This window comes from Poecilia reticulata, chromosome 21, assembly GCF_904066995.2.
Source record: "Poecilia reticulata chromosome 21, P_reticulata-male-v2, whole genome shotgun sequence".
In the NCBI taxonomy this organism is placed as follows: Eukaryota; Metazoa; Chordata; class Actinopteri; order Cyprinodontiformes; family Poeciliidae; genus Poecilia; species Poecilia reticulata.
Genome location: NC_088850.1, coordinates 3,616,744 through 3,642,913, shown reverse-complemented (window position 1 = coordinate 3,642,913; position 26,170 = coordinate 3,616,744). Strand labels below are relative to the sequence as shown.

Genomic DNA, 26,170 nt, shown 5'->3' with positions numbered 1-26,170 from the left:
CACCTGCCCTCGTTTCCTTTCTGTCTCCCCTCACATATTTTAATGTCCACAGCTGCTGTTTCATTGGGGTTAGCTTGAGTGTTTGGGGTGCTGAAGAGCAGCCGGTTCTGGGATGTTTGATGTCGAAGCGCTTTGTCTCTTTGTCCACTCAAAACATCAAAAATTAGGGAAAAATCGGGGGAAGTTTGGGGTTTAAAAAAGGCCTAGAAGCTGCTGGTGATGTTTGTTTTGAGTGAATACGGAGGGAGAAGCTGCATGGCTGGATTCATCCGGTGGAGACCCGTGCATGAGGATCATGTCGTTGTGCCGTCCCTGAATCCATCTCTTCATCTTTCTGTTCATCCACCTGTTTGTGCACGACTGGCTGAGCGTTTTCTCTAAGGGTCTGTTCAACCGCAGCGTCAAATTTAACGAATTCATGTTTTACTAACAGAAACCTGCAGGGGGCTGAGAGAGACGTCTGCCTGGACGCTCATATTTCACCACACAACAGCAAAAATGACCAGGATTAATGCAGAGAATAGTGAAAGTTATTAATTTTAAACTATTAAAAAAAAGGTTTCATTTCTTTTTTTATATTTTAATTTAGTTTTATGGTGAGTTAATAGAATTTTCACATTTTTTCCATTTATATTTTTCTCCTTTTTTGCATTTTTGCAAAGTTTCTTTAATAAAATGTAATTCATAATATATAGAAGCAATAACACAAATTTATGCCATTTTTAATTTTATATTTAATAAACATTAAAAATATAACAGAATTTAAAAAACGCAAATTATAAATAAAGCTTAAATGTATTTTTTAATACATTTTATTTAATGTTTATTTTGTAGATTACACATTTGATGCATTTTTAATAAATAAAATTAAATCGAAATGTAAGAAACGTTACAACAAATGTTGTATTTTGCTTAAAAATAGAGAACTGAAGCAAATTCTGGATAAAGTTTAATTTGAGTTTTTATACGGTTTTATGTTTACGTTTTTTCACATTTTTTATATTTTTTATTTCCTTTTTATTGTTTGAATACACTTGTTGCATTTTTGCCATTTTTAAGAAAATTCAAGTCATACTAAATAGAAATGTAATAAAAATCTATATAAATGTTTTAAAAAGCTTAAAAATGAAGATAATTAAAATTTTAAAGAATATAATTCTTAACACAAATACTTAACCCCAAACCTGTGAGTTAAAACTCCCTTCAGATCTTCAGATTTCTCAAAGTGTTTTTCTGACGATTAAAATAAAATTTGTCCAGTAAATTTGTTTGCAGCAGGTACAGCTTGGTGGGCGGGGCTTACAGCTGACCAATCAGAGCAAGCTATTTTGCAGGCTGTTCAAGATGTGCAAAAACCTGCAGATTTTTCAAATTGATGTTAGTTCACTAAACGTTTCTTTGTTCACTTTATTGTCTTTTCTTTTCCACGTGATGCAGAAAGGTTTCCTCTATTTATAGTTTGGTTGAACTGACCCTTTAACCGCCATCCAGCCAAAAGAAACGGGTCTGTTTGTCATGTTTTTACTGGTTTAAATGCATTTCTGCAGCTCTCTGAGATAAATGTTGCATATCGGAGTCCTGAAGGTTGGAGCTTTACTGCTGCTGCTTTGTTTTGGTTGCTGCTGCTGCTGCATGTTGGTGTCTGCATGGTCGGACGTGTGCGTTTCTGTGTTTTTGCTGTGCTGGAGCAGCAGATTGAGACATTGTGCAACATGCTACTTCACGTTAGCGTCCAGAAAGTCGAGATTAGATAATCTCAGATTGCTTGATTGGAAGTCGGTGGTTGTTGCTGTTCTAATTATTTCCCTGTCTGCATGTTTGCCTTATGGCGTGGTCTGTGTGTGTGTGTCTGTGTGTGAAAAACCAGTTGCAGGACGAGGAGCGGCGGCGCAAGCAGCAGCTGGAGGAGATTCGGAAGAGGGAGGCGGAGGAGCGGGTGAAGCAGGAGGAAGAGAGGAGGTGGAGGGAGGAGGAGAGAGTCAAGAGAGAGGCGGAGGAAAAGGTCGGTTCGTCTGTCTGAGAAAATGTTCGTTTAAAGATGGCGGACGTTTAAAACTTTAAGATTTTTCTCTGAAATTCCTGGGATTAGACCAATGTGGTGTTGTTAATGTAAATCCTGTTTCTGAGAAGGTATTTAATCTAAACTGCTCTGAGAACTCGGCAGAAAGCAGCTGAAACACGAGTCACTAACATTTATGACGTTTCCAAGATGTGATCTTTTTAAATTGCTAATTTGAGTTTGATTAAATTAAATCAGTTTTATATAAAAGCAGGAAAACTAAGTAGCTTTAAAATGTATTAGCAGCAAACCACATTTCACCAGTATTACATTCTTTCACAAAGTTTATGCTGACATAAGAATCCAGAATCTGCTTGTTTATGCTCTATTTTGATATGACTTAACTTTATCTGCTCAATGATAGTCATTTTTATTACATTTGTATGTCAAAAAGTACATTTCCAAAATCTTTAGCTATTCATGTATTTTAAATGGGAAATGGAGATCGGTTTTGTTCTTTTTAAATGGTAAAATGGCTTGCCATATGCCGCTCAATGGCTTGCCATACGCCGCTCATACTGGACAGCTGATTGTGACAACACTGGAGCTGCTGACGCTCAGTTTGTTTAAATCTTTATTATATTTATGATAAACTGGGTAGGATTTAAAGGCATTGGTCTAATTCTCGGAGTTTCAAGCATCCTCAAATTATGCACACTTATTATTTAAATACTTGAAATAAATGATTATTTTCAGAAATATTTTAGGTTTTTTTCCTTATTCTGTTCAATATTTTTAAGTGTGTTTTTTTTTTTTTACATAAATTAGTTTGTTGTTTTTTTGCATAAAGTGGGCATCAATCATATAATCAGCCTTTTTTCTTTTAAGTTGATGAGATATTTTTGTTTTTGAATAACCAGCGGTTTGGTTTCATGCCATCAAGCACATTTGTGCCGCTTGTTGTAACAAATGTCGTCCATGTTTTGTTGTTTCACCGTGATGAGACCGCTGGTTATTTAAAAGCATCATTTTCTGGTAGAAATCTCATTAATTTAGTATTTTTTTAATGCTGTTTATTAAATGTAATGTTGTCCCGTTGCATGCTGTCACCCTGAGCATTCCCACCCTCTGTGACGTTTTGCTGTGTCATGTTTTGTGCTCCCACCCACCAGAAAGCATGAGTTTCCCCATCATGTTGTTGTCAGGAAGGTGCAGTTGTTTCAGTTTTCTCAGGGGGAGAGCAGAGTTTTTAATTTTGTTAGTATTTTTTTTTATTTATTTCCATTCCATCCAGCATCCAAACGTGTGTTTAGGGAATGCAGCCCACTCTCCACCCAAACATTTCCCCCAAACCATTCACCCCACACACATTAGAGAAGCTAATATCGCCTCTCTCATCCGTGCCGAACATATTCATAAACCCGGAGCCCACACAGCCGCTAATCCCTCCCAGGTTCTTCAGGCCGAACTGTCGAGGCAGATCGGATCCGACCGTCGCCACATGAGACGGAAGATAATCTCACGTCAGACCCGGAGCAGACCCTGAAATCCAAATCTCTCCCCCACCAGCGTAGCTTCGTCCTCTGAAGTCGAGATGCTAGGAGTCAGGGTGGCCTGGAAGCTGGAAGAAAAACCCACAAAACCTCACAATGTAAACTGAGATCCGCTACATATAGCCTGATCGAACAAAGCAGAGAGGGAGGGAACGACCCGGTGGGTCTGGTAGGAGTTGGATCAGAACCTTTTATCCAAACATTTTGATCAAGTTTCAGGTCGTTTCTTAGATGTAATTGATGGTCAGGGTCGACTGTAGGTCCAACTCGGGGGCCTCATTGGGGAAATGTTCCTCACATTTACTCACTTTAAAGAGCTGAAACGAAAAATAAACTCAGGAAATCATCCAATAAATTACATAAATATGTATATATTTCATATGTGTATATATATTTGAAAATAAATCAGTTTCTTGACAAAGTTAGAGCCACATTCTGTCCAGTCAGTTTCAGTTGATTAGATCCTGTTTGTTTTCAGATCTATTAGGAATCTGAAACCAGTTTTTCTTTTAAACGATAAACCTTAAAAAAAATCAAGACTTTTACTTAGAAGCTGCCAATATTCCCAGAAGCCCTAGCATTAGCATATTGCTATCAGTAGCAAACCTGCAGTTACATATTTTTCATCAATATGCTATAATTAGCATGTTGATTACCTTCAAAGCTACAGTGAGGTGAAATGTCAACGTTTGCTTATCTGCTAGCATTAGCTAGGATGCTTCCAAAAACGTGTTGGTAAACGACAACTAGCATTAGCTGCTAGTCTAACTTTAACTGAAATGCTAAAATTACCCACACTGCAAAAACACAAAATCCTACAAAGTATTTTTGTAGTTTATAGTGCAAACATGTTAGTACTCTTGAAATAAGACAAATGTAACTTAAAAATAACTTTCTTAGCAAGAAATAGGCGTTTGTTTTAAGTAAATAATTCCTTAGTATTGATGAGAAAGCACTTGTTCAATTGGTAAATTAACTTTAAATTAACTTTTTCATCAATGTTAAGGAATTATTTACTTAAAACAAACGGCTATTACTTACTTAAAAACTGCTCTTAAGTTTCTTATTTCAAGTCTGCGAAGATATTTGCACTAGAAACTAGACCAGAAATATTTCGAAAGATTTTGTTCTTGCAGTGCAAATATCCTTAAAAAAATACAACAGCCACAAATTCACCCCAGAGATTTCAGTTTTTGCTTTTTACCTCCAACAATACTTTATATTCAGTGTTTTGTCTTGAATTTCATTCAACGTGGCATTAAAAAGTCTTAAATTTGACTAGCTAAAACTTTGGTGACAAACTCAGTTTATTATTTTTTAAAAAACGTCCCAGCTGAGGCCGTCGATGTTGGACCGTCGGTTGTGTGGCGTTTCCAGACGCGAGTCAGGTTAGGGTTAGTTTGTCAAAGTGAGTCACAGAGAGGTGGGTGGTTGCTTGTTGAATAGCTTCTAGCTGTGTTTCTAGCTAATTAGCGTGTTAGCATCCAGTGTTGGTGGCAGCCAATCAGAGCGGAGCTTACTAACAGGTTATCCCTCCCCCAGAGGAGACAGGAGGAGGAGTACTACGCCCGTCTGGAGGCCGAGCGGCGGCGGCAGCACGAGGAGGCAGAGAGAAAGCTGCTGACGCCCGATGAGCCGGCCGGTCTGTATCGGCCCCCGCTGCCTCGGGATTACAACCCCCCCGCCCCCCACCACCCTACTAACACCCCCCCGCCCCCACCACAGAGAAACACCTCCTACCTCAAAACACAGGTCATCTCGCCCGACACGCTCTACACAGCCAAATTCGTCTCGTACGCGGGCGACGACGAAGACGAGGAGGAAGCCTACTCGGCAGGGAGCGGCGGCCAATCAGGTCAGGCCAAGCTGTCGGCGACCAGGAAGTCGTACGGCGACCTCCCGGCCTCCGCCTTGCCCACTCAGAGCCGGCCTCAGCCGCCGCCCACTGCGCGCAAGCCCCGCCCTCTTTCTGATGGCATCTTCCTGTCTGGCTCGTTCCAACCGCCAGCCAACAACTCCAACAGTACAGGCCCTCCCCTTCCTGCCAAACCCAGCTCCGCCCCCCCACCAGGAAGCTATAAAGGTAGAGCCGGAACGAGGAGCGAGGAGCCAGGCGCCTCTAAACTCCCACACCTCCCTCCATCCACTCATCTGTCATTTCCTACCCTTCAGGGTTTTCAGCTCTTAGATTTTCCCTCTTTTACCTGTTTGTCTAGATTTTGTCCACCGTTTCATCGTTCACTTTAATTTACTTTTGTTTGTGGGAATCCCTTCGTCTCTCCTTAAGCCAATCAGATTGTTTGTTTTGTGTTTGAACTAGGGCTGAATCGATTAATCGACTTAATTGTGATTAATCGATTACTGAAATCAACTAATTTAGTAATCGATTAATCATTAATTAGAGAATACAGACTGAAAAAAGACCAATTGCAGGGAGATCGTCGTACTCAGAGGAGCAATCAGCCAAAATTGTACAAAAAACGTATTAGGGCTGAAACGATTAATCGTGATTAATCAATCACTGAAATAATCGTCAAGCGATTAATTGGAGAATACATTCAATAAAGGACAATTGCTAAAAAATTATCTTTCTCAGAAGAGTAATTAAGTCAAAATTGTACAAAAAACATATTAGGGCTGAAATGACTAATCGTGAAGCGATTACTGAAATGAAGCAGTAAATAACCCAAAACATGCCAAAAATGTATCTATTTTGCATTTAAGATTAAAAAAAAAAAACGTCTATCTGTAGTTTTAGCTTCAGGTTCTATAAAAAGCCTGTTTTGCTGTCCAGTTATTGATCGCTAATCTGAAAGATAATCATAGACATTTAGTAAAGGAATTCTGTATCGTTGCGTTTTAGGCATCAACATTTTTATGCATTTCTAAAATTGTATGAAATAACCTCAAGTAGTTAAATAAAAAATCTGCAGGATGGTCCAGTTTTTAAAATTCGATTAATCGTCAAAATAATCGATCAGAAAACCGGTTATTAAAATAATCGTTACCTGCAGCCCCAGTTTGAACACTAACCTTCCTTCTCGGTAATTTTTCTCCCTCTCCTCTCCTCATCTTCCTCCGATCGCCCCCCCCCTTCTTCAAACAGAAAAAAAAAGCAATCGATAATCACGCCACCTGGTTTTGTACAGACGATTGAGGCCAATCATAGTACTGTTGGTGTTGTCGCTCGCCGCCTCCTTTCTGTCTGGTTGGTTGCTTCTTGGGAACAGGGATGGAGCAGTCGCCTCCACTTCCTGCCCCTAGGCTCTGCTTAGCGATGTTTGCTTTAAAGGGAAGGAGGAGATTTGGCTTTTCACACCCATCTCTAACTCAGTAAATGAAATGACTTCATATAAACGCAGCAGCAGCAGCGAAAACTTGCCTTTGTCTGAGATTGTTTAGCATTTCAACTTGACGAGTGTTTAACAAAATGGCTGCTGTTTTGGTTTATTCAATACATTTTTCCCATGTTATAAGTTCAAATGTCTCTGTAGCTATAACTAGTACTTTTTCATCAATATTCAGGAATTATTGATTTGAAACAAACTCTTATCTTGCTGAAAAGTTACTTGAGTTCATTTTTTCTTGTTTCAGTTGTACTTGGAGAGTTTGCAGATAAAAATCCTCGGTCAGATTTAGTTTTTTCAGATTACTTCACAACGTCAGAAAAACCAAACTATTTAATTCTCTTTTTTTTGTTGTATATTTGGATCTACCATATCATGTCGCAGTTTTAAATGCGACCCTTAAATTTCAGAAAGTGTTGAGCTGAAGGAAAAAACTCTCGACACGCTCAGACAAACGCAGAATTAAACGCATCTGAATCCATTCCTGAGGTCCTGATTCGGTTCCTGCCTGCACCTCGATCCTCCTCATCACACACCTGAGACCTCAGACACACTTTCATGTTGCACTCATTGAGCAAAATCATCTCACTAATGCCCCCCACCCCCCACCCCTCCTGCCCCCAGCACCACCCCTCCCCCACCCAACGAATCAAATCTGCATGCTTCACAAACCAATCACAGCACGGCGCTGCACGCTGGCTGCCAGCAGCTCACCTCAGTCACTGGCTTGATGTCTATTGCTTTTTACTGCCTCTGCCAAACTTTCTTCTTCTTCTTCTTCTCATTCTTTTCTTTTCTAGTTAATTTGCTCCCCCCAAAACTACTCGTCAGTTTCAGCTGATTTTTTTGCTGTCCTTCCTTTTCCACTGTCGCTTTTGTCGCTGCAGCTTCATTAAAACCTGACTACAACTCCCAGAGGGCTTTGCTGCAGGTCCAGGTGGTTTATCAGCACCTGAGCCTCCGGCTTTTTCCCTGCTGGACTGAATGCAAAAAAAAAAAAAAAAGATTGTTTTACTGAGCTGGCATCTCCGAAAGCTCGACTGTGGCTTTAATAAAATGGGGGGGGGGGAAAAACAAGAGGTCGGATTCCACAGAGTAATTTTCATCTGTTTTGGCTCAGCAGAGGAATGTGAGGGCTCGTTTTTTTGGGAGGGAGATGGAGCTGAGGAGCTGCCAGCTGGATGAATGTGTTTGGGTTCACCATTTGTCGCTGTGTCTGTATGGAAACTGTCCCGAACGGACCCCGTTTTTATCGCCCTGGAGCACAAACCCAACATGTAGAGTTAAAGTCCAGCACTAAACAACATCTGCGTTTATTTGCCTCCCTGGTAAAGATGTGAGAAAAGACTTTGTGCACTGAATATTTATTTAGAGTAAGTTTTAGTTTGCTATTTCACAAGATTATCAACAATAATCCTCTAACGGGGTGTTCAAGGTGTGGCCCGGGGGCCATTTTTGGTCCTTCAAATGATTTTGTTTGGCCCCTTACCAAGTCAAACATGGTAAAAAAATTGTCCAACAAAATAGAAAACAATTGTTCTGAAGCCTCTTTAATGATGTACAGATTTCAGAAAAATTTGGTTGAATTTAATTAATTTTGTGCCCAGTAGTTAAGTTTTGCCAGTTTTGGCAAAAAGTTTGGGCACCACTGCTCTATAAATTAAACATACTTTATTGATTTTTCTTTTTGTTTTTTTTTTGTCTTGTGTAAATGAGAATATAGCGCAGATATAGTCAAAAAATGGCTAAAAGAAAATCGCCTAAGCTTTCCCGTATCTCCAGTCGGTTTATTAATTAAAACTACAAACGGCCAGATGAGGATGAAAGTTTATCCTGCTTCCGTTCAGTGATTTAGACAGTTTGGCTTGCAGAGCCTTTAAGGGCGAGACCAGACGCCCTCTGGAGGAAACCCATTTCAGTCGCTTGCGTCTTGTTCTTTTGGTCACTACCCAAAGCTTCTGACCGTAGTTGAGTTTATTGAACGTAGATTGATTGGTATCGTCACTGTAACAATCTGCCCATCAGTGTATTTTATTCCTCTTTTATAAAGAAGACTTTGAGATACTTGAACTTCTCCATCTGGGCCAGGACCTCGTCCCCAATCCGGAGAAGACACTCCACCCTTTTTCTGGCACAAGACCACGACCTCGGACTTGGAGGTGCTGATTCTCATGGGTCTCAGTGGAAAAGTGGAGATCACCAAAACGGATCCTTCAGCACCTTTGCACTGTTATGAGCAGAATCAATGACTAGGGCCAACATTGGGGTCCAACTGTAACCGAAGACAAGTCGGATTTAATGCCGCCATTGTTGACCAATTTCTCATTGGTCACACAGGAAGTCGAGGTATGAAGATCGAACGTTTCCTCCCAGTCCATGAAAAACGTAAACACCTTGAAGGACTTTGCTATGAGGGTCTGCACAGTGGTGCAGTTGGTAGAGCTGTTGCCTTGCAGCAAGAAGGTTCTGGGTTCGATTCCCAGTCTTTCTGCATGGAGTCTCCATGTTCTCCCTGTGCATGGTGGGTTTTCTCCAGGTACTCCGGTTTCCTCCCACAGTTCAAAAACATGACTGTCAGGTTAATTGGCCTCTCCAAATTGCTCCAAGGTGTGAGTGTGTGTGTGTGTGTGTGCGTGGTTGTGTGTCTCTGTGTTGCCCTGTGACAGACTGGCGACCTGTCCAGGTGACCCCGCCTCTCGCCCGGTACGCTAGCTGGAGAGGCTAGCGTACCGGGCGACTTTGCTGTGGATGAGCATATTCATAAAAAATCAGGTTGCCTCAAACTAGAATTGGGTCTTTCAAGAAGATAAAACATTTGGTCAAATCAAAACAGAAATGGTTCACGAAACACAAACATTTAAACACTTTAGGGACCTTATTTTGCAATTAAAGTTGAGTTTCCTTTGAGGAAATGTTCACATCTTTACCAGGGGGTACCTCTGCTTCTGGAGTAAAAACCGGAGCCATTAAGATTCATCCGCTGCTTCTCTGAAAGCTTCCTGCTCTCAGGTTGAAGCACTAAATGTTGTTTCAGCTGGAAAATCCCAACATTTTCTGTTCTGTAAAGAGAAAGTGGTTGGCATATTTCACTGTTTTTCCAGTTGTCATAAAAAAGACCAAAACCAACAATGTGGGTTTCACTCTTATACTGAACCTTTTGTTGTGAAACTGGATGGAGGTCCAGAAAAGGAAGCAGGGATGTTCTTTCAGTGTAGTTTGTGAACGCGCACTGTGCAGAATCCTCACGAAAACGGCCCGAATCTGAGTGAGGTCCAGCAGAACCGCTGCTTCAAAAGACTCGAGGTGAAATGTCTGTCAAATGCTGACTCTCTTTTAGGTTCAGTTCGTTTGTCTGGCAGTTCGTTTGGGGAGGTCTTTGTTCAGTTGAAGTGAACTCTGGTGCGGTTCAAATGCATTTGTGAACGACAAGTGAATCGGAGACCGCTGCAAAAACAGGACGTGGACTGCAGCGCAGGGCATTCTGGGTAAATGCAACCAAAACAAGCGCGAGTTTAGCACTAGCGGGAGAAATGGCTCAGAAGAGAAATCCTACAACTGTTGAAATCTGACGCCACTCCGTTGTTGTTTACATTTCGTGAAGAAGGAAGTTGCGCTCATCGTCGTCTTCTGAGGTAGAGAAAAGAAATCCGATTTTAATTAGACGCCTGAAGAACCTTTCAGTTTGTCGTTTAGACTAAAAACAACAAAGATTATTCTGTGAAATGGTTGGTTTTGGTGTTTTTCCCGATTAAAAGTGAAACCATCGCGGCGGTCGTTACTGAGACACAGGGACACATGAGCCGAGCTCCTGGTCGGGTCGGGTCGGGTCGGGGTCACCAGCGGCACAGTAAGGGTGACCACGACCTCAGATCCCGGCCCACGCTTCCACAGACCGTTTCCTGCTTTGGATCTAACTGCTCCTCTTCCTGCCTGGAGAGATCTGAATGTTTCTGCCGTAACGCTTCTGCTCTTCTTTCTGCTCAACCCGGTCTGTGGGAAAATATAAGAATGCAGAGACTGTATGCAGAGGCTGCTGGGTCTCAGCTCAGAGGTTTTTAAAATAAAAATAATCAGAGTCTCTCTCAGCCATCACCCAGCAGCCTCCGCCTCAGACGGCTTCAGGTCCTCCGTGAATGCTGACTCATGTTGTGCTGCTTTGTTTGTGTCTGCTGCTGGCGCCGAACATCAACAGGGTTTAACTCGCACACTGGAAACTCGACAGGGGTTGTAGGATCAGGAGAGGTCTACAACGACCCGCGGGACAAATGGACAAAGAGGTGAGCATGACACCGCAAGCTAGCAGCAGATATTAACGTGTAAATAAGCAAAATATTCATTATTTTAATACCATTTGATTGATTTACAATTAAAGTGTGCCTGACTATTCAAATTGAGATTTTTTTTTTTTCCTTCCAACTATTTGAAAACAGAGTTATGTGCTACGGAGGCCCCCAGGGGACATGGGGGATTTTTTTCTTTTGCGTTTCCTCGCAATAATCTACTGATCAGTTCATGTGACATAATTGATACTGAGCCTTTCTGACGGTGGCCGCCGTACTTTCTGCTTTAATACAAGCATATAAGGTTTTTCCATGGACTATTGAGTTATTATCGCGGGTGATCAGTCATCTGATCGTGTCTGAATGGTTTAAATGGCGGCTTTCAGTCCATCTGAGCCTTAACAGACATAAACATGCAGTAAATAAATCAATTTTCTTTTTTTATATTAACATTTTTTATTGAGAAAGCACGTTACAATACAATTATATAGTTATACTGATTACGTTCACATTTTTACATGGTTTCTCTGTTTTCTAATTTTAAACACGTTAAAGAAGAAAGAAAGAAAAAAAAAAGACAGCAAAAAATAAATAAATAAAAATAAAATAAATGGGAGTGGCGGGGAAGCCTGAGTATCAACCAATAATTGACAACACATATCAAATTAGAGCATAAATCTGAATGATAGCAAGGTTTACAGAAAATCAGACATAACAGGTTTGACATATTCTGTCCACTTTGACCATATCTTGTAGAAAGTGTCTCTCTGCACATTAATGGAATAAGACAGTCTCTCCAGTACATAAATCTCTTTCACTACATTTATCCAGTCATCAGTTGTTGGAGGTTCCCGTTTAAGCCATTTTCTTGTGAGGGCCTTTTTGCTCCCGGCCAGTAAAATGAACAGAAGTTTTTGATCGTTGTAGTTCAGTTTGTCAACCGGAATGTTACATAAAAATATGCATTCAAAATTTAAAGGAAAATCAACTGTGAAGATGTTCTGTAAATGTTCATGGATTTGAGACCAATATTGCTGAATGGTTTGGCAATAAATCGATTTTCAATCAGTTTTCTGCACCAAAGAGTTAATAATAATAAACCCGTTTTCACTGAGGCTCTATAAGAGCCATATGAATTAAATAATTATTGATGTGACAGGAGCAGCGGGTTTGACACCTGGTGGTGGGCGTGTCGATGTGGGCGTGGCGTCATCAAGTACGAATGGAAGGTGATTGGCTGCTGGCTCTGTGTGTGTGAGGAAGCGGGTGAGCGAGGTGGTCAGTCCTCGCAAAGTTTGGAGCATGATGATCAAAATTAAATAAATGGATAATTGTGACAGAACAAAGAAGAGGTTTGGAGTTGATTGATACACGGACAGATGAGATTAACTGAGTTAACCCAGTGCTGCCCTCTACCACCATTAGTTTGCTGTGTTTTATAATAATAAAACGTGTTTATTATTATTAACGCTTTGGCGCAAAACACTGATTGAAAATCGATTTATTTACTGCATGTTTATGTCTGTTTAGGCTCAGATGGACTGAAAGCAGCTCTTTAAACCATTCAGACACGAACACAACAGAGACAATCTGATTACCCGCGACAATAACTCAGAAATAGTCCAAATAGTTTAATGTATTTTTATTTCTTTCCTGCTTACGGAAAGTTTCTGTTTATATCATAGGTTTGTTGTGCTTTTCTATACTAAAGAAAAAGATATAAAACGTCAGATATTTCACGAGATATTAACATTCATGGAAAAACCTTTTAACCTCCTGACTACCAGTAGTTCATTTTTGTCCTCTGTAGAGGACATTTCTAAACTTTAATATCTCCCACCCCCTGCATTCTACTGAATTAATTCCTTTTGGTATCTGGAGACATTTAGGGCTTTCCAATGATGCCACATGTGAAGGGGTGTGACTTTTGTACGTACCTTTTTCTAATTCCTAAAAATGGCATTTATCAGTAATAACACATTTTATGGGAAGAGACAAAGTAAGTGCATAAAACCTTTTATTACCTTACAAAGACTGGGATTTAAAAAAAATGGTGATTGGACAATATTTATTTTCCTGGTAGTCAGGAGGATATAACATTGTATTAAAGCAGAAATTACGGCGGCCACCGTAAGAAAGGCTTACAGCATCAATTATGCCGCATGAACTGATCAGTAGATTATTGCGAGCGAACGCAAAACTTTTGCGAAGGAACGCAAAAGAAAAAAAATCCCCATGTTCCCTGGAGGGCTCCGTAATGTGCTGCCCTCTATTGGCTGGAGGTTGAGTCAAATTTATGGGGGGGATTTCAGGTAGAACTTTTTTTTTTATCCAGTTTTTTTTATTATTATTATTTTAATCATAAAATTTCTGGTATCTGGGTAAATAGAATAAATTTTTTTTAAAATAAGATTGTTGGGAAAAGATTAAATATTCTTCAGTTTTTCTTCAAATCAAGCCCGAAATAAAAAATTATCAAAAAAAAGTACATTTTTGATCTAAAAGAAATGTTTTTTTTGTTTAATTAAAATAGTTCTTGCTTTGTTTGTTGAAATAATTATTTTTTTGGCTATTTTAGTTTGTAAAAATGCCCTTAAAATATCCACTTTTTAAATGTATTGGTATTGATCGCCCTAAATCTGCTTTTAATTGCTGTATTAAAACTTGTCTAAACACGGCAAGTGTTTTCAAATGACGACTGGCATAGATCCTGTTTCTATTGCTGAAACAGATTAAATATTTTTCAGTTTTCTTCAAATCAAGCACAAAATAAGTAGAAAAAAACATTTAAAGTTTGTGATCTACAAAAAAAAATCATATATATATTTTTAAAACCTAATATTTATAAGAATAATTCAGTTATAGTTTGAGTAGGTAAATTTTTTTTTAGTTTTTAAAAATACCATGAGTAATTTTTAACTGAAACAAACATCCACCTTTTCAAATCGGTTGGTATTGATCGCCCCCCTGGTGGCGTCACAGAGACACTGCAGCAGCTTTTCTGTAGCTCTGGTGTTGGAAAGGAGTTTTCCTCATTGCGTTTCTGTGTCTGCGTTCAGTCAGGAGCAGGAGAACTCGATCCCCAGCGACGCGCCGGAGAGTTTGACCTTTAAGGAGCGCCAGCGCCTCTTCTCTCAGGGGAAAGAGGTTTCCAACAAGGTCAAAGCTTCCCGGAAACTGATGGAACTGGAGAACGAGCTCAACACCAAGCAGTAGGCCTCCCAGCGCCGCCTTAAATCCACCTTAAGGAGGTCCTGGGAAACGTCCAGGTGGAGCAAACACTGACAGCCTCCCTCCGGTTCTGATTCTCATTTTTATTTCGAGATAACTGGACCGTTCACCTTTTATTTTCACGACGTAGCGGTATCGTTGGAACATGGCAGACGGTTCTAGTTTCAGATTCGTCCGAGTCTGTCAGCTATATAATAATGAAGCACTGTAAAAAAGTTTAATTATAACTGATTAGAGAAACACAACAAACGGGGGATATATTTTTGTTTGTAAAATGGTTCTTGGGGGATTTAGAAAGATTTATTCTCGTTTCAAATTTTTTTTAAATAGCTTCCTGAAATATGAACAATTTTATCATATTTTACGCTTTTTTTTTTTTTTTTTTTCACTTTCAGTTCCTTCTTGCCAGCAGAAAGAAACGTATTTTATTAATTTTATCCGTTTTTTTTATTTTATTTTAAAGATTAAATTCTCAATGAGAGGAAACACTGTTTTTTTCACTCGGTAGCGACAGAGAGCGGATTTCTTTCGTTTTTGTGGCGTCTTAAGAGGAGCTGGAGGATGGTAAAGGGGTCTGTAAGTGCACAACTTTACTGTAAATATTCCGGTCCATAACTGTCTCTTTTTACTACTGTGGAAACCTTCCAGGAAACTAAAGAAAACCGGAACGCTTCCGTGATTAACTTTGAATTTTCAATTCAGAAAACCCAACGAACCTCTCGTTTTCGGTGTCCCCCCCACCTCCCCGCCTTGTTTCCGAATGTTAGGTTTTAGGTTCTTTTAAAGGTAGTTTTTTGCAGAGTTGTGTGAAATTAATTTGATTTGTTCCCTAAATTCAATTCAGAAACACTTCCACTCAAAATGTGATTAATGTTCACAATATTAATAAAGGAAGAAGAGCTTCTCTTCGAATGCTTGTTTGCTTTACAGGTATTTATTTCAAACCTTGTAGGAAAAAGTGAAACATACATGCACATATTTTAGTATTTACTCTGTATCTGCAGACCTTTTTATTTCAGAGAAGTGGATTATATTTGGGACCTCTTGACTGTGGTAATCTTTTTTCACAGAGCTCCAGAGAAACGTGACGGTTTCACATAGTAAACGGTTTCCCAAAGTGTCGACACTCTTCAGCTGAGCTTTAAACTCTGAGTGACTCCATCCTGTGTGAACGGATCTTTTTTTTTTTTTTTTTCCATCGACTGGAGATGAAACTGATTCTATGTGACGATGAGATAAAATGCTGTTAGTTACCGACCTGTAGAATCACTACAAGCATTTCCTCCTTGACTTCTCCCTCTAGGTTTCAAAATGAACTGAATCATTTAAATGGTTTAATGTTTAGCCTTTTGTAAATCATTAATAAATACAGATTTTTCAACAACGGGGCCTGATAATGTTTCATCTTTTCAACATTTTTATAATAAGTAATGTTTCCTTGTTTTGCTGCCAAATAAGCTAAATATTTGTTTTTATTTAATATAAAAAATACTCGATATATGCACAAATAGCTCAACTATCAAGTTTCCATTAAGATTCATTTAAATATGGTCAAAATTAAATTCTACTAAGCTTTTGTTAGAATAAAACACATTTTTTAAATCCAATAATTTTATTTTTAAAATTGTATATTTAACACTTTGTTTTTGAGAAATTTTCAAAAACTTCTTTTTTGGTCAAGTCACAGTGAACATACAGCATAAATGTGACCAAGTTAAGTAAAGTAAGCAAATTTTTATGTCATAGATAAAAATGATCAGAATTAAAATGACTGCCATACATCTTTAAAAATTGAAACATTCATAAGGGTACTTTAATATAAATTTAAGATAAAACTTAATTCAGAATTTGAGTTTACAACTGTAAACACAAAATATTTTATATGAGGGAAAAGATTTTAGCACGAGGGGACAGATTGTATACTTTACACAGTAAAGTATACAATCTTTACACAGTAAAGTATACTTATTTACTTTACGGTGTAATGTAAAGTTATTTTCACGATGTAAACGGAACTCAAAAGATCGAACATGAAGCGGATGGAACTGGCTTTCCCGCTTTAGAAGCGAGAAATGTCCAGAACTCTCGCGGGAAAAAACGTGTTTTGGACATTTTATTCTGAAAGCAATGTCATAGGCTCTCCACAAACTAGCTCATTCAAAAGAAAAACCGAAAGTATTACGAGAGTCAAAGTAGCTACACCCGTTTTACGCGGATATGTATAATTTAGCACACGTCAGAGGTATAGCTCCAATACGTAATACTGTATTGCTTAATAGTATTGCTGTCAATACGTCATAGCATCTGTCAGGATGGCCGAGCGGTCTAAGGCGCTGCGTTCAGGTCGCAGTCTCTCCTGGAGGCGTGGGTTCGAATCCCACTTCTGACAACAATGTTTTGATTAGTCAATGTTTTTTTTGTTGTTTATTTTGAATAATTTATCTATGCAGCATCGACTTTAGCCAATAAGAATGGATTACATAATAGACTGTATAGGAAATAAGTTTATATGAACATATATTTTAATAGTTTCAACATCTACGTGAAGGGAAAATTTGAAATTATGAAACACATTTACATTTCTTGTTCCATAACACCAAGAAGGGCAAAATGAAAACACAGGTAATTTTAACAAAAATAAGTTTATTTCAGACAAGCACCAGTAAAATAATAGATGATCAGAAAATGCTGACTTGAGTATTTAAACAATCTCCCTACTTAATATAAAGAAAGACTTTGAAAGTCTTGAAAATACACATACAAAACAAGGTTAATCTAAAAATCTCAAAAAACAAATTATCACATTTGAGGAGCCTCTAACAAATAATGTAATTCTCCAGAGCAACAAACTTCTACTAAGTTTAAGGAATGAAAAGGGTTGAGTGAGGAAATTATAATACAACAAAGATAATCAGCCACAAATCAATACAACTACAAGTTAATACATATACATTTAAACAAACTTCTGTTGTGTGGCTGATTTAAAAAAAAACCCACTGCAGCAAACATGTGAAGAAGCTTTCTTCACATCAGGAAACCTGTTGGAGAAGAAAATAAGATCAATAACAGTCATTACTGGTAGAAATGATTCCAGGCTGAAAATAAACACCGCTCTACTTCGTCCATGTCTTATCCAAACTTATAGAGTTGTAACCTAACTGGGTTTGAAACACATAATTTTCAAACATTAATGCAACGCTGGACAGAAATAAGTCTTTTGACAATGCAGAAAAAATGCCACAGCAAACGAATAATCACAGCTAAGATATTACTGTGACCTAGTTTTTTAACAGGCGACTTACTTTTACCAGGCAGTGTAAAAGCTTTCTTCAAGCCCTGTTTAATGTTTTGTCTTATAGTGAACAAGTTGCCTTTTTATGCAAAACTACTTTATGAAATACCTGCATATCTTATATTGTGAGAGATCACCTTCCCACAGCCAGTATTTATTAATTGTCTTTATAACTATTTGTTTCTTACATTGACTTGATCTGGACTCTGAGTTGACTGAGGTGTTCACTTTGCACCCATCAGTAGCCTCAACTTGATTGTAGACCTCTTCCTCATCGGTATCACAAACCTGAGGTTCTTTACAGGAACTCAACTCCTGAAACCTTTAGGTAAGAAAAATGCTAATGAAAATCTTAAATATACTATCAACATAGCATGATTGTTAAAGAATCTACATCATGCATCTTATAATTTACTACTAGTAAAATCTAAAGAGTATACCTGCGTCCAAGCAATACATCTATATAGTTCGCATGTCCAGCATCCACCAGCTTCTTGGCGATATGGACTCCATCAGCAACAATGTCCACTCTCCAGATGGAGTTGGGGCCAAACTCTCTGAAGAAAATCTGCAGATCTTTCTCGTACAAACAATCCTGGAAGAAGGCTGCTGCCTCATCACTCCACTGTCCGTCCACACCGGCCGGTTTCACCCCTCTCAGAATGCAGGGGTAAGTCATTTTTGGGAGGTTTGCAAGCTCCATCGGAAGCTGCTTCAGCTTTGAGAGGTCATGGAATGGAATGACCTCATGATGCCCATAATCGACGAGTTTCAGGACCACTGTGGTGTCAACGTGAATGATTTGAGCCCTGCACCACTTGTTCTTGGATTCAGACATCAACAGGCAGCAGGCACCTGGAACCAGGTGGGCCTCTGGAAGAGAAGGCATATTGACAGGCAGGTTGTCCAACATTATAGACACTTTATCCATGATGAGGAGTAAATCTTCGAGGACAACACAAAACTCAAAGGGAGTGGTAAATGCTGATGCAAAGCCAGAGTAAGCTTTGTCTGTCTCAAGGGGAGCAAAGAAGAGAAGCTGAGGAGTGCTGGCGTCTGCGGTGAATCCATCTGGTGAAGCCTCATTTTGGGTTTCAGCTGCTAATCCAGTCTTGTCTCCATTTTTGTGCAATGAAGCCTTGATTTGACACATAAGCAAGAGTTCACTCAGGGCGATTTCAACCAGCCAAACTTTATCAGCCTCAGAAATTTGGACAAAAATCAGCTTTACCTCAGTGCCTACTAACGGTTTGAGCATTTCATACCAGCACTGATGAGCTGCAATCCCCTCATCGAGTCCAACACTGTTTATCTTGCACAACAAAGCAAGGTTTCGGACCTCTTTCAGGTCAGTACATTGCTGTGGGACAGGCCCTCTTGGAATTTCTACAGTTATTCCATAATCCACCAGGAAGACCTCAAACCTTCTCTCATGTATCTGCTGAACAACAGCTCTCCGCCACTTGCCGTCCTCAGCCTGGACTAAGCATTTAAGGTCTTTTTTGACATCCTTCTCAGACACAGTTTTGTACTTCTTTATGTTGTCCATTATATGTCTTTCCATCAATGTTAGCAAGTTGTTTTCTTTAGTCAGTCTGACATAAAAGCTGCTGTCACTCTGGACTGAAAGAATGGTTCCAGTTTCTGTCTCTATGGCCTGAACAGTCTGATGGATGAACACATCTGGACAGTCCCTGGAGACTGTGGTGGAAGATGTTTTGGACATCTTGTAGCGCTTTTTTCTCAAGCGTCTTTGTTTATCCCCCCTGGATTTTCGGACTTTCTGCTTGGCTGATGGTTCTGGCACCAAACTCTCATTTTTTATGGTGGATGCTGCTTCTATGTACTTTTCACTTTGCTGACTTTCTTCTCTGAGATTCTTTTTACAGGGACTTGGAGTGAAATCAGATAAAAGTGATTGACTCGCTTCTTTGCTTTTTGCTACAGAGGTGCTATTAAGTATTGCATCACTTTCAGCTTCTCCGTCAAGATCATCAAGAAGCTCAACCTTGACTTGCCACTGATCCCCAATCTGACAAACAAACTCAACCAAGAGTGGCTTCTCTGTCACAGCTTCAATGAAAGAAGCTTCATCTCTATAGGTGCATGTGTTAATCAGTGAACATGGTATGCTAAACCTTGGCTGGGCTAGGAACTGCTCCGGTAAAAAGTAGATCTTTTCCTTTCTTACAAATGCTGAGTTTCCGTAGTCCACAAACTCCACCTTGTAGGAGGAATCGTCTTCCTGGTTCTTCACAACTGAACGATACAGGGCACCATCCTCCTCAAACTCTGACAAAACAGCATCACTGACGGTCAAGGGTGAGGCCAGCTTCAAGGAATCTTTGAAGTCACTGGAGTTGAGATCTTCGCCCATTTTCAGGATGGCAGATTCGTCATCTGACACCTGGAGGTAAAACCTATTGATGGAGTCAATGTGGGACACAAAACATTTTATCCTACATCCAGGATCTATGTTCTTATATGGCAGCCGCACCAGTTGTGGCGTTTCTTTTTCCTTTCTGTGCTGTGTTTGCTTTGCATGTTGGTTTTCACTTGTGGACTTGATTTGAGGTTTTATAGGACTAGTCCTCTTTTGATTTTGCACACGTTCTTGTGCCTTCCTGTTTGGGGCTCTACCAAGTGCAGAATTCTGGGTGTTTTTCAGTTTTGCACCAATAACTTTAGATGGCGATGAACTGCGCACTTTTAGTAGAGTCCTGAATGTGCCTATATCACATTTTTTGCACTGGTTTTGCTTTTTTGTTTTTCTGCAGCTTACAGAAAATCTGACTGCAGTCTTTGGTTTCTGGGAAAGACTCAAAATAAGCTCCTTCAGCTTCTCATTGATGTTGATCTCTCCATCAAACAGCTCAACATCAAATGATCCATCATCCCTCTTTCCTAGTATAACAACTCTCACCAGCCTATTGAGGACTGCATTGATGAGCCACTCCACGGCATCTGCGTAGAGTTCCTCTGTGGGCACTGAATGGAGGTTGAATCTTACGGCCTGCATTGGCGTATACAACAATTCTTCACACCTCCTGGAAATGAACATGACAGACTTCATCTCGGATATGTTTGCGTTTCCGTAGTCAACAAAGAAAACGCCAACATGCAGGGATGACTGAACACTTAAGGTTATACCCCTGTACCATTTGCCATCCAAGTATTTTGCGAGGCACATCTTTCTCACAACAGCTCCTTTCCTGGTTTGCATGTTTTCAGTTGCCTCTAAGATTTTAATCTCGAGTTCTTCAATGATTTCTGTGTTCTTCTCGAGGTGGCAGTAGACTTCACACTGGCTGTTGACATGCGTAACATAGACCTGTAATTCATCTCCAGGACTTAGGTCAAACGAAGAGTAGATGAAAGACTCGGGGAACACATCAGAGTTTTGCCTCGTTGATGAAGTTGCTACTCTTGCAAGTCCCTGCTCGATAAGTGTATTTGCAGCGCTTTGCTGTGTTTGGGTGTTATGGAGAGAAACGACGTTGCAAATGCCTTTGTTTTTCACATTCAACAGGGATGAAATTTTACATTTCAGAACACCTTCACTGTTGAGGGCAAAACTTTTCAGAAAGTTGCATGCATGGGGACTCCAATCGCCACAGTATTTTGGATCTGCTGGTTCAATGAGGTTATAAAGGCTGCATCTGAAAGCTTGTCCTTCCAAGAGAAGATATTCTGGCATAATTGCCTGAAGATGAGAAGGTGTGACCGGGATAATGGAACCGTAGTCAACCAGCATCACGATGACTTGGCTCTTCCTGTTTCCAATGACTAAGCCCCTGTACCAGCGTCCATCTTCAGGTGACTTTACAATGCAACACAACTCTTCTGGATTGAGGGGAACTGTGTGAGCTGAGTAATGGAGCTGGATGTCATCCATGAGCTTCTCCAAAGCTTGACTTCTATCTAGAGCCTGGCACCAGAAGTCATATGGAGAGTTAATGTGGGAGCAGCGCACAGAGACCTCGAACCCTGGCTTGAATTTTAAAACTTTGTAACAAGAAACTTCAATTTTCTCAGTTTCATTTCTGCACAGGCTCACTTCTCCTTCACAATCCTGCCGCTGCTCTTTTCTCATGTTTGTTTCAGAGTGTTGTAGCCGTCTTGCTTTATCCAAAACATCTTGTTTTTTCTCCACAGGTACACATGGAATGTACTCAGCCAGTTTGGAAGAGATCAAGACCTCAGTCATGCTCCTGTCGCTTCCCGTCTCAAACAAGTCGACGACAAATGTGTTTTTTTTCTTCTGGATTAGGTGGACAAGCAAAGCTTTGCCAGACACAGCTTTTCTGAAGAACTGACATGTTGCGCTAGGCCAGACGTCATCTAAAGGAAAAGTGTTAACAAGTGTGCAACAGACAGCAAAGGGGGATATGCCAGCAAATGTCTTGGGTATGTTCTTTATCAACTTGTGTGGCACTTTTTCAACATTCCCATAGTCGATAAAAAGGATTTCAGCTCCGTGCTCGAGAATGTCTGTCACCACACCCCTGTAGAAATGAAAGTCTTCATTGTACAGAGCACAGCACATTGCCCCTACCTCCGGATTCAGCAGTACATCTTCATCCAGCTTCACCTGACTGAAGTGCTCCCTTATTTTGCCCATCATTTCCTCAAGCTCCTGGTTGCGTTTCTGGGTTCTGATCCAGAAGTGGTTTGGATCCTGAGCATACTCAACGTAGCCCATGAAAAAGGAGCCAACCTGAATTTCCTCTGCTTCAAGGGTTTTGTATAATGCTTCACCCAGGATTTTCTCGTAATTCTCATATCGATCCTGAGGGGACGGTTCCTCAAAATCTGAAAGTGGCTCGGAGGAAAGATTTTGGATCGGCTCTGGTTCTTCCAGGAGTTTGTCTTTAGCACTCAGCACTGTGATGGTGTACAAATGATTATCTTTATCAAAACCAGTGATCTCCACATCGAGAACTGCTCCGAGCAACCCTGCCTTGAGGAGACTCATCTGCTGAGTTCTGAACACCAAGTCCTGGTCAGCCAGAGGGGGAAGAGTGCACGGAAACGCCATTATTTGCATTGAGTAAAATTCAGGGGGTAAGCTGTGGACGTTCTCAACTTTTGCTGTCTCAAAGAAACCGTAGTCAATGAAGAAAACTCTTACTTGAGAGTTGGCTGGCAGGAGCTGCACAAAGCCTCTGTGCCATTTCTGATCTTTTCCTTTAACTGCACACAGAACACCCAGGTTCTCTGGAGTCTTCTGACTGCATCCTTTGGTTTTGTCCTCACAAATTTCAGCCAGCTTTTTTGAAACTTGCCACAGCTCTGCTTCTGTGTCAACCATCTGACAATAAAAGAGCCCAGGATGGACAGCAGCAGTTACTCGCACTTTAGAGCATGTCCCAAAACTAAATTTAGGCCCACAGAATGACAACATGTCCTGATATCCCTGCAAGCTAGATGATTTGTAGCAAAATTCTTGGCCTCTTGATTTTTCAATGAGCAGGTCAGGAACTGGCTCCATGTTTTGTTTGAGTGGCACCTCTGTAAGCATGCTGACCAGGAGGAGGAACGTATCTCTGTCCACATGTCTCCCAAAGCCATGTCGAACAAGGTCAGAGTTGATGTCAGGCGCTTCAAAAAGAAGGACTTTGTGAGGAAGAAGTGCTTGGATAAAACCTGTGACATTTTTACCCGTCAGGCTCGACAAATATCGCTCAACAACGGAGTGAGAACAATTCTGGAGAATCAGTACATTTGCCAGAAATCCACTGACTATTTTTGGAGGCAGGATGAACAAGTCGTCCGAACAGGAAGATATGCGAGCAATGTCGACACTCAGGACGTTTCCACAATCTATGAGGAAAACATCAAGCAAGTCCTCCTTTCGGTTTTGAACTCTTCCTCTGAACCAGCGAGCTGAAGTCACATCTTCAACTAGGCAGAAATCGGCAACGTCCACTGCGGCTTTAGTCTTTGGTACATTCTGAAGTTCTTGCTGCAATATGTTGTAGTCCAGTTCACATATGGAAGGGTACTGTCCCTGGAAGTGTATCAGGGTGGCTTCGGGGCTCCAGTCCAAGTGGGTCAAACTGAGATCCACTGACCAAAGGGCATGTTGTGTCAGTGCACCTGAGTCTTGTGATCTGCAAATTCAAATAGCATCAATTAATAAACAATATTATATCTGTAATGCCTTATTACATAATTGTAATTTATGAAAGCAGGAAGCTGAGTACTGATTTAATCGTTGGGGTGACTGTGGCTCAGTGGAAGAGAAGTCCAATAAGGAAACTACCTGCTGATTCAATCAGCAGGTGTGATAAATGTGTAAAACACACATTTATCACACACTCTGAGACCCCTAAATTATATCCTGTGCATTTAATTACCATTAGATGTCACTTAAATTGTAAATAAAGTCCAGCTATTTATACAAAAAAAATATATATATAGCACAACTGGAAAGTTAATTATCTTGATCTAATGTTTCACAATAGTCCTGACTAATAGTTACATTAAAAACAGGAACCAACCAATGAGATACAAACCTAAAGAAGTTAACTCATCCACTCCAACTGGTATGTTTATGATTTAACTGTTTTACTTACTTCTCATGTTCTGGTCCGAGCTTGGACTGCATTGTAGCAAAATCAGGTCCTTTCAAATCACCAAATCAACCTTCAGGGAATACAGATGTTGCAGCATTTACCATGTTAGTTTTTAATTAAATACAGAGGATATTTCCAGTGGCTGGGAACACAGCAGCCTACGAACAAATCCTCAAAACCTCTTCTAAATACACTTATAGCTGACTACTTCATAAAATATACCTTAATATGCATTAACAGGCGCAGTGGAAATGATCTTAGCGCTGAAGCTAATAAACAGTTTTTTTTTTATAATCTGCTGTACAGCCAATGAGCCCCAATGAAAATAAAATGGTGTTCCATAAAAACAATGCTGTAATTTGCAAATTTCTACGAATAATTATAATTCTAGACTTATGTTCCACAGAAAAGTCTCTGAATAACTGAACCGGGAATACAAATGGGTCCACTGCATTAAAGTGATTATCAGAAACTCCTCTAAATAATAACATACATAAAGTGACAAGGATGTAAAGCATATAAGACAACATTTGTGGTAAATGTTTCTGTTATTGAACAATATCAGCAAACTTCCCAAACCAACACCCACACAAACTGCATCTTAAAATGTTATTTGACGGTAGTTCAAAACAAGATTTAAAGACGACAAGGTGGTTTTGTCATTAATTTAGTTAAATAATGGCCACAACAGGAATAAATTACATGTCAACTTAAGATTCACATTTGTACATTGGTAATTTGTAATAGTTTTTTAACCTACTATAACCATGATTAATGAACATAGAAACATAGAAGGAATCTATTATTATGAAACGAGAAATAAGTTTAGGATTTAAGAAAATCCTAAACTTATTTAGGGTAAGTTTTAAAGAATATTCATGTGCACAAGTTGGAAAATATTCTAAAGTACTGGAACCAAACACCTCAGTAATTTTTGGAAAGGAACCAAAGGGAACCAAAAGATAAATAAAGCTGTGATGGAGAATTTATTTCAAAAAATGCAATAAAGCAATTAATAGTTTAGGTTACAGGACCTCTTGATATAGCATGGATGGCTCATAAGGATGGACAGGTGCTTAAATAAAGAGGATAAGTGGATGAGCAAACGGATGGATAGATGCTACTTTTATAAAGTGTGTCGAGGAAAATTTTCTCACTTTATTTCATTATATTTACTGAGAAATGCATAAATCCCATACTTGCAGATTTCACAGAAACCCTGTGTAACTATTTTTTTTATTTTCGGTTTATATCTTTATTAAGATAAGATAGAAATATCTCAGAATACAGATATATATACAATTGCTTTTTAACATATAAAAAACAACAACAAAAAAAACTGTTGAACGGTTGTTTTTGATAAAGCGAACAGTGACTCAGCAAATTAGCTTCGGTTAGCGGGAGCTAACACCAAACGGCTAACGAAGCTAACTGAGCTAACACAGACGACCCAACTAATTTTTTAAATCTTAATCCAGTCTAACCGCGCTGGTCAGCTTTAAAACCTACTGGTAACAGTAACCGAGAAAACTGGTCGAGTGGTGACACCTTTCTGACCACAGTTAGTGACCCAACTCACCTTGGCGCCCGTTTCCTGCTCGCTGCCACCCGGTAAGTCCAAGTTACCCGCAGCGGCTGGGAACCATTGCTAGCCTCGGTGAAGCTACAGAGATGCTAATTTCTGATGCGCATTAACGAATCCCGCTTTTCAGCGACTAAACAAACAAATAAATCGTCACCTCGTTCAGGCTGTGACAATGAACAAATTAGTAAATGACTAATAAAGGATATCCATTTAGATAGAAATACTCAAACACTGACCCATGTTTCTATTTCCCCTTAAAAAATAACAAAATTAATTTAGTAACTGTTGGGCATCGCTCGTAGGTT

The 26,170-nt window shown here is 39.8% G+C and overlaps 2 protein-coding genes and 1 non-coding gene across 26 annotated transcripts in view; 2 read left to right on the top strand and 1 right to left on the bottom strand.

Annotated features, from left to right (window-relative positions):
* Nucleotides 1–15,794, top strand: part of afdna (afadin, adherens junction formation factor a) — a 108,047-nt gene extending 92,253 nt beyond the window's left edge. For 10 of the 24 annotated variants that reach the window (XM_081602817.1, XM_081602820.1, XM_081602818.1 and 7 more), the window contains 4 exons: nucleotides 1,868–2,002; nucleotides 5,095–5,635; nucleotides 11,092–11,176; nucleotides 14,239–15,794. In XM_081602817.1, the coding sequence (XP_081458943.1) occupies nucleotides 1,868–2,002; nucleotides 5,095–5,635; nucleotides 11,092–11,176; nucleotides 14,239–14,395 (918 nt within the window). In that variant the 3' untranslated portion in view covers nucleotides 14,396–15,794. The remainder of the gene's footprint in view (nucleotides 1–1,867; nucleotides 2,003–5,094; nucleotides 5,636–11,091; nucleotides 11,177–14,238) is intronic. The other 14 variants (XM_081602828.1, XM_081602826.1, XM_008397235.3 and 11 more) reach the window with 4 other exon arrangements.
* A 922-nt stretch (nucleotides 15,795–16,716) lies between these two features.
* Nucleotides 16,717–16,799, top strand: trnal-cag (transfer RNA leucine (anticodon CAG)). The gene has a single exon. It is a non-coding gene; the product is annotated as a tRNA-Leu (tRNA).
* Nucleotides 16,800–17,033: 234 nt separating this feature from the next.
* Nucleotides 17,034–26,089, bottom strand: tdrd15 (tudor domain containing 15). The gene is made up of 5 exons (XM_008397220.3): nucleotides 25,860–26,089; nucleotides 24,281–24,350; nucleotides 18,143–23,815; nucleotides 17,891–18,024; nucleotides 17,034–17,448 (listed from the first exon to the last, which is right to left on the bottom strand). The coding sequence occupies exons 2-5, from the start codon at nucleotides 24,310–24,312 to the stop codon at nucleotides 17,435–17,437; spliced, it is 5,853 nt and encodes a 1,950-aa protein (XP_008395442.1). The 5' UTR covers nucleotides 24,313–24,350; nucleotides 25,860–26,089; the 3' UTR covers nucleotides 17,034–17,434.
* Between the last annotated feature and the right edge of the window lie 81 nt (nucleotides 26,090–26,170).

What these genes read in the sequence shown, in the direction of transcription:
- tdrd15 (XM_008397220.3), bottom strand. Translation starts at nt 24,312, where the DNA reads ATGCAGTCCAAGCTCGGACCAGAACATGAGAA. An exon ending in CTCGGACCAGAACATGAGAA is followed by an intron (nt 23,816 to 24,280) that starts GTAAGTAAAACA and finishes TTGAATTTGCAG; the next exon opens with ATCACAAGACTCAGGTGCAC. An exon ending in GATGTATTGCTTGGACGCAG is followed by an intron (nt 18,025 to 18,142) that starts GTATACTCTTTA and finishes TCTTACCTAAAG; the next exon opens with GTTTCAGGAGTTGAGTTCCT.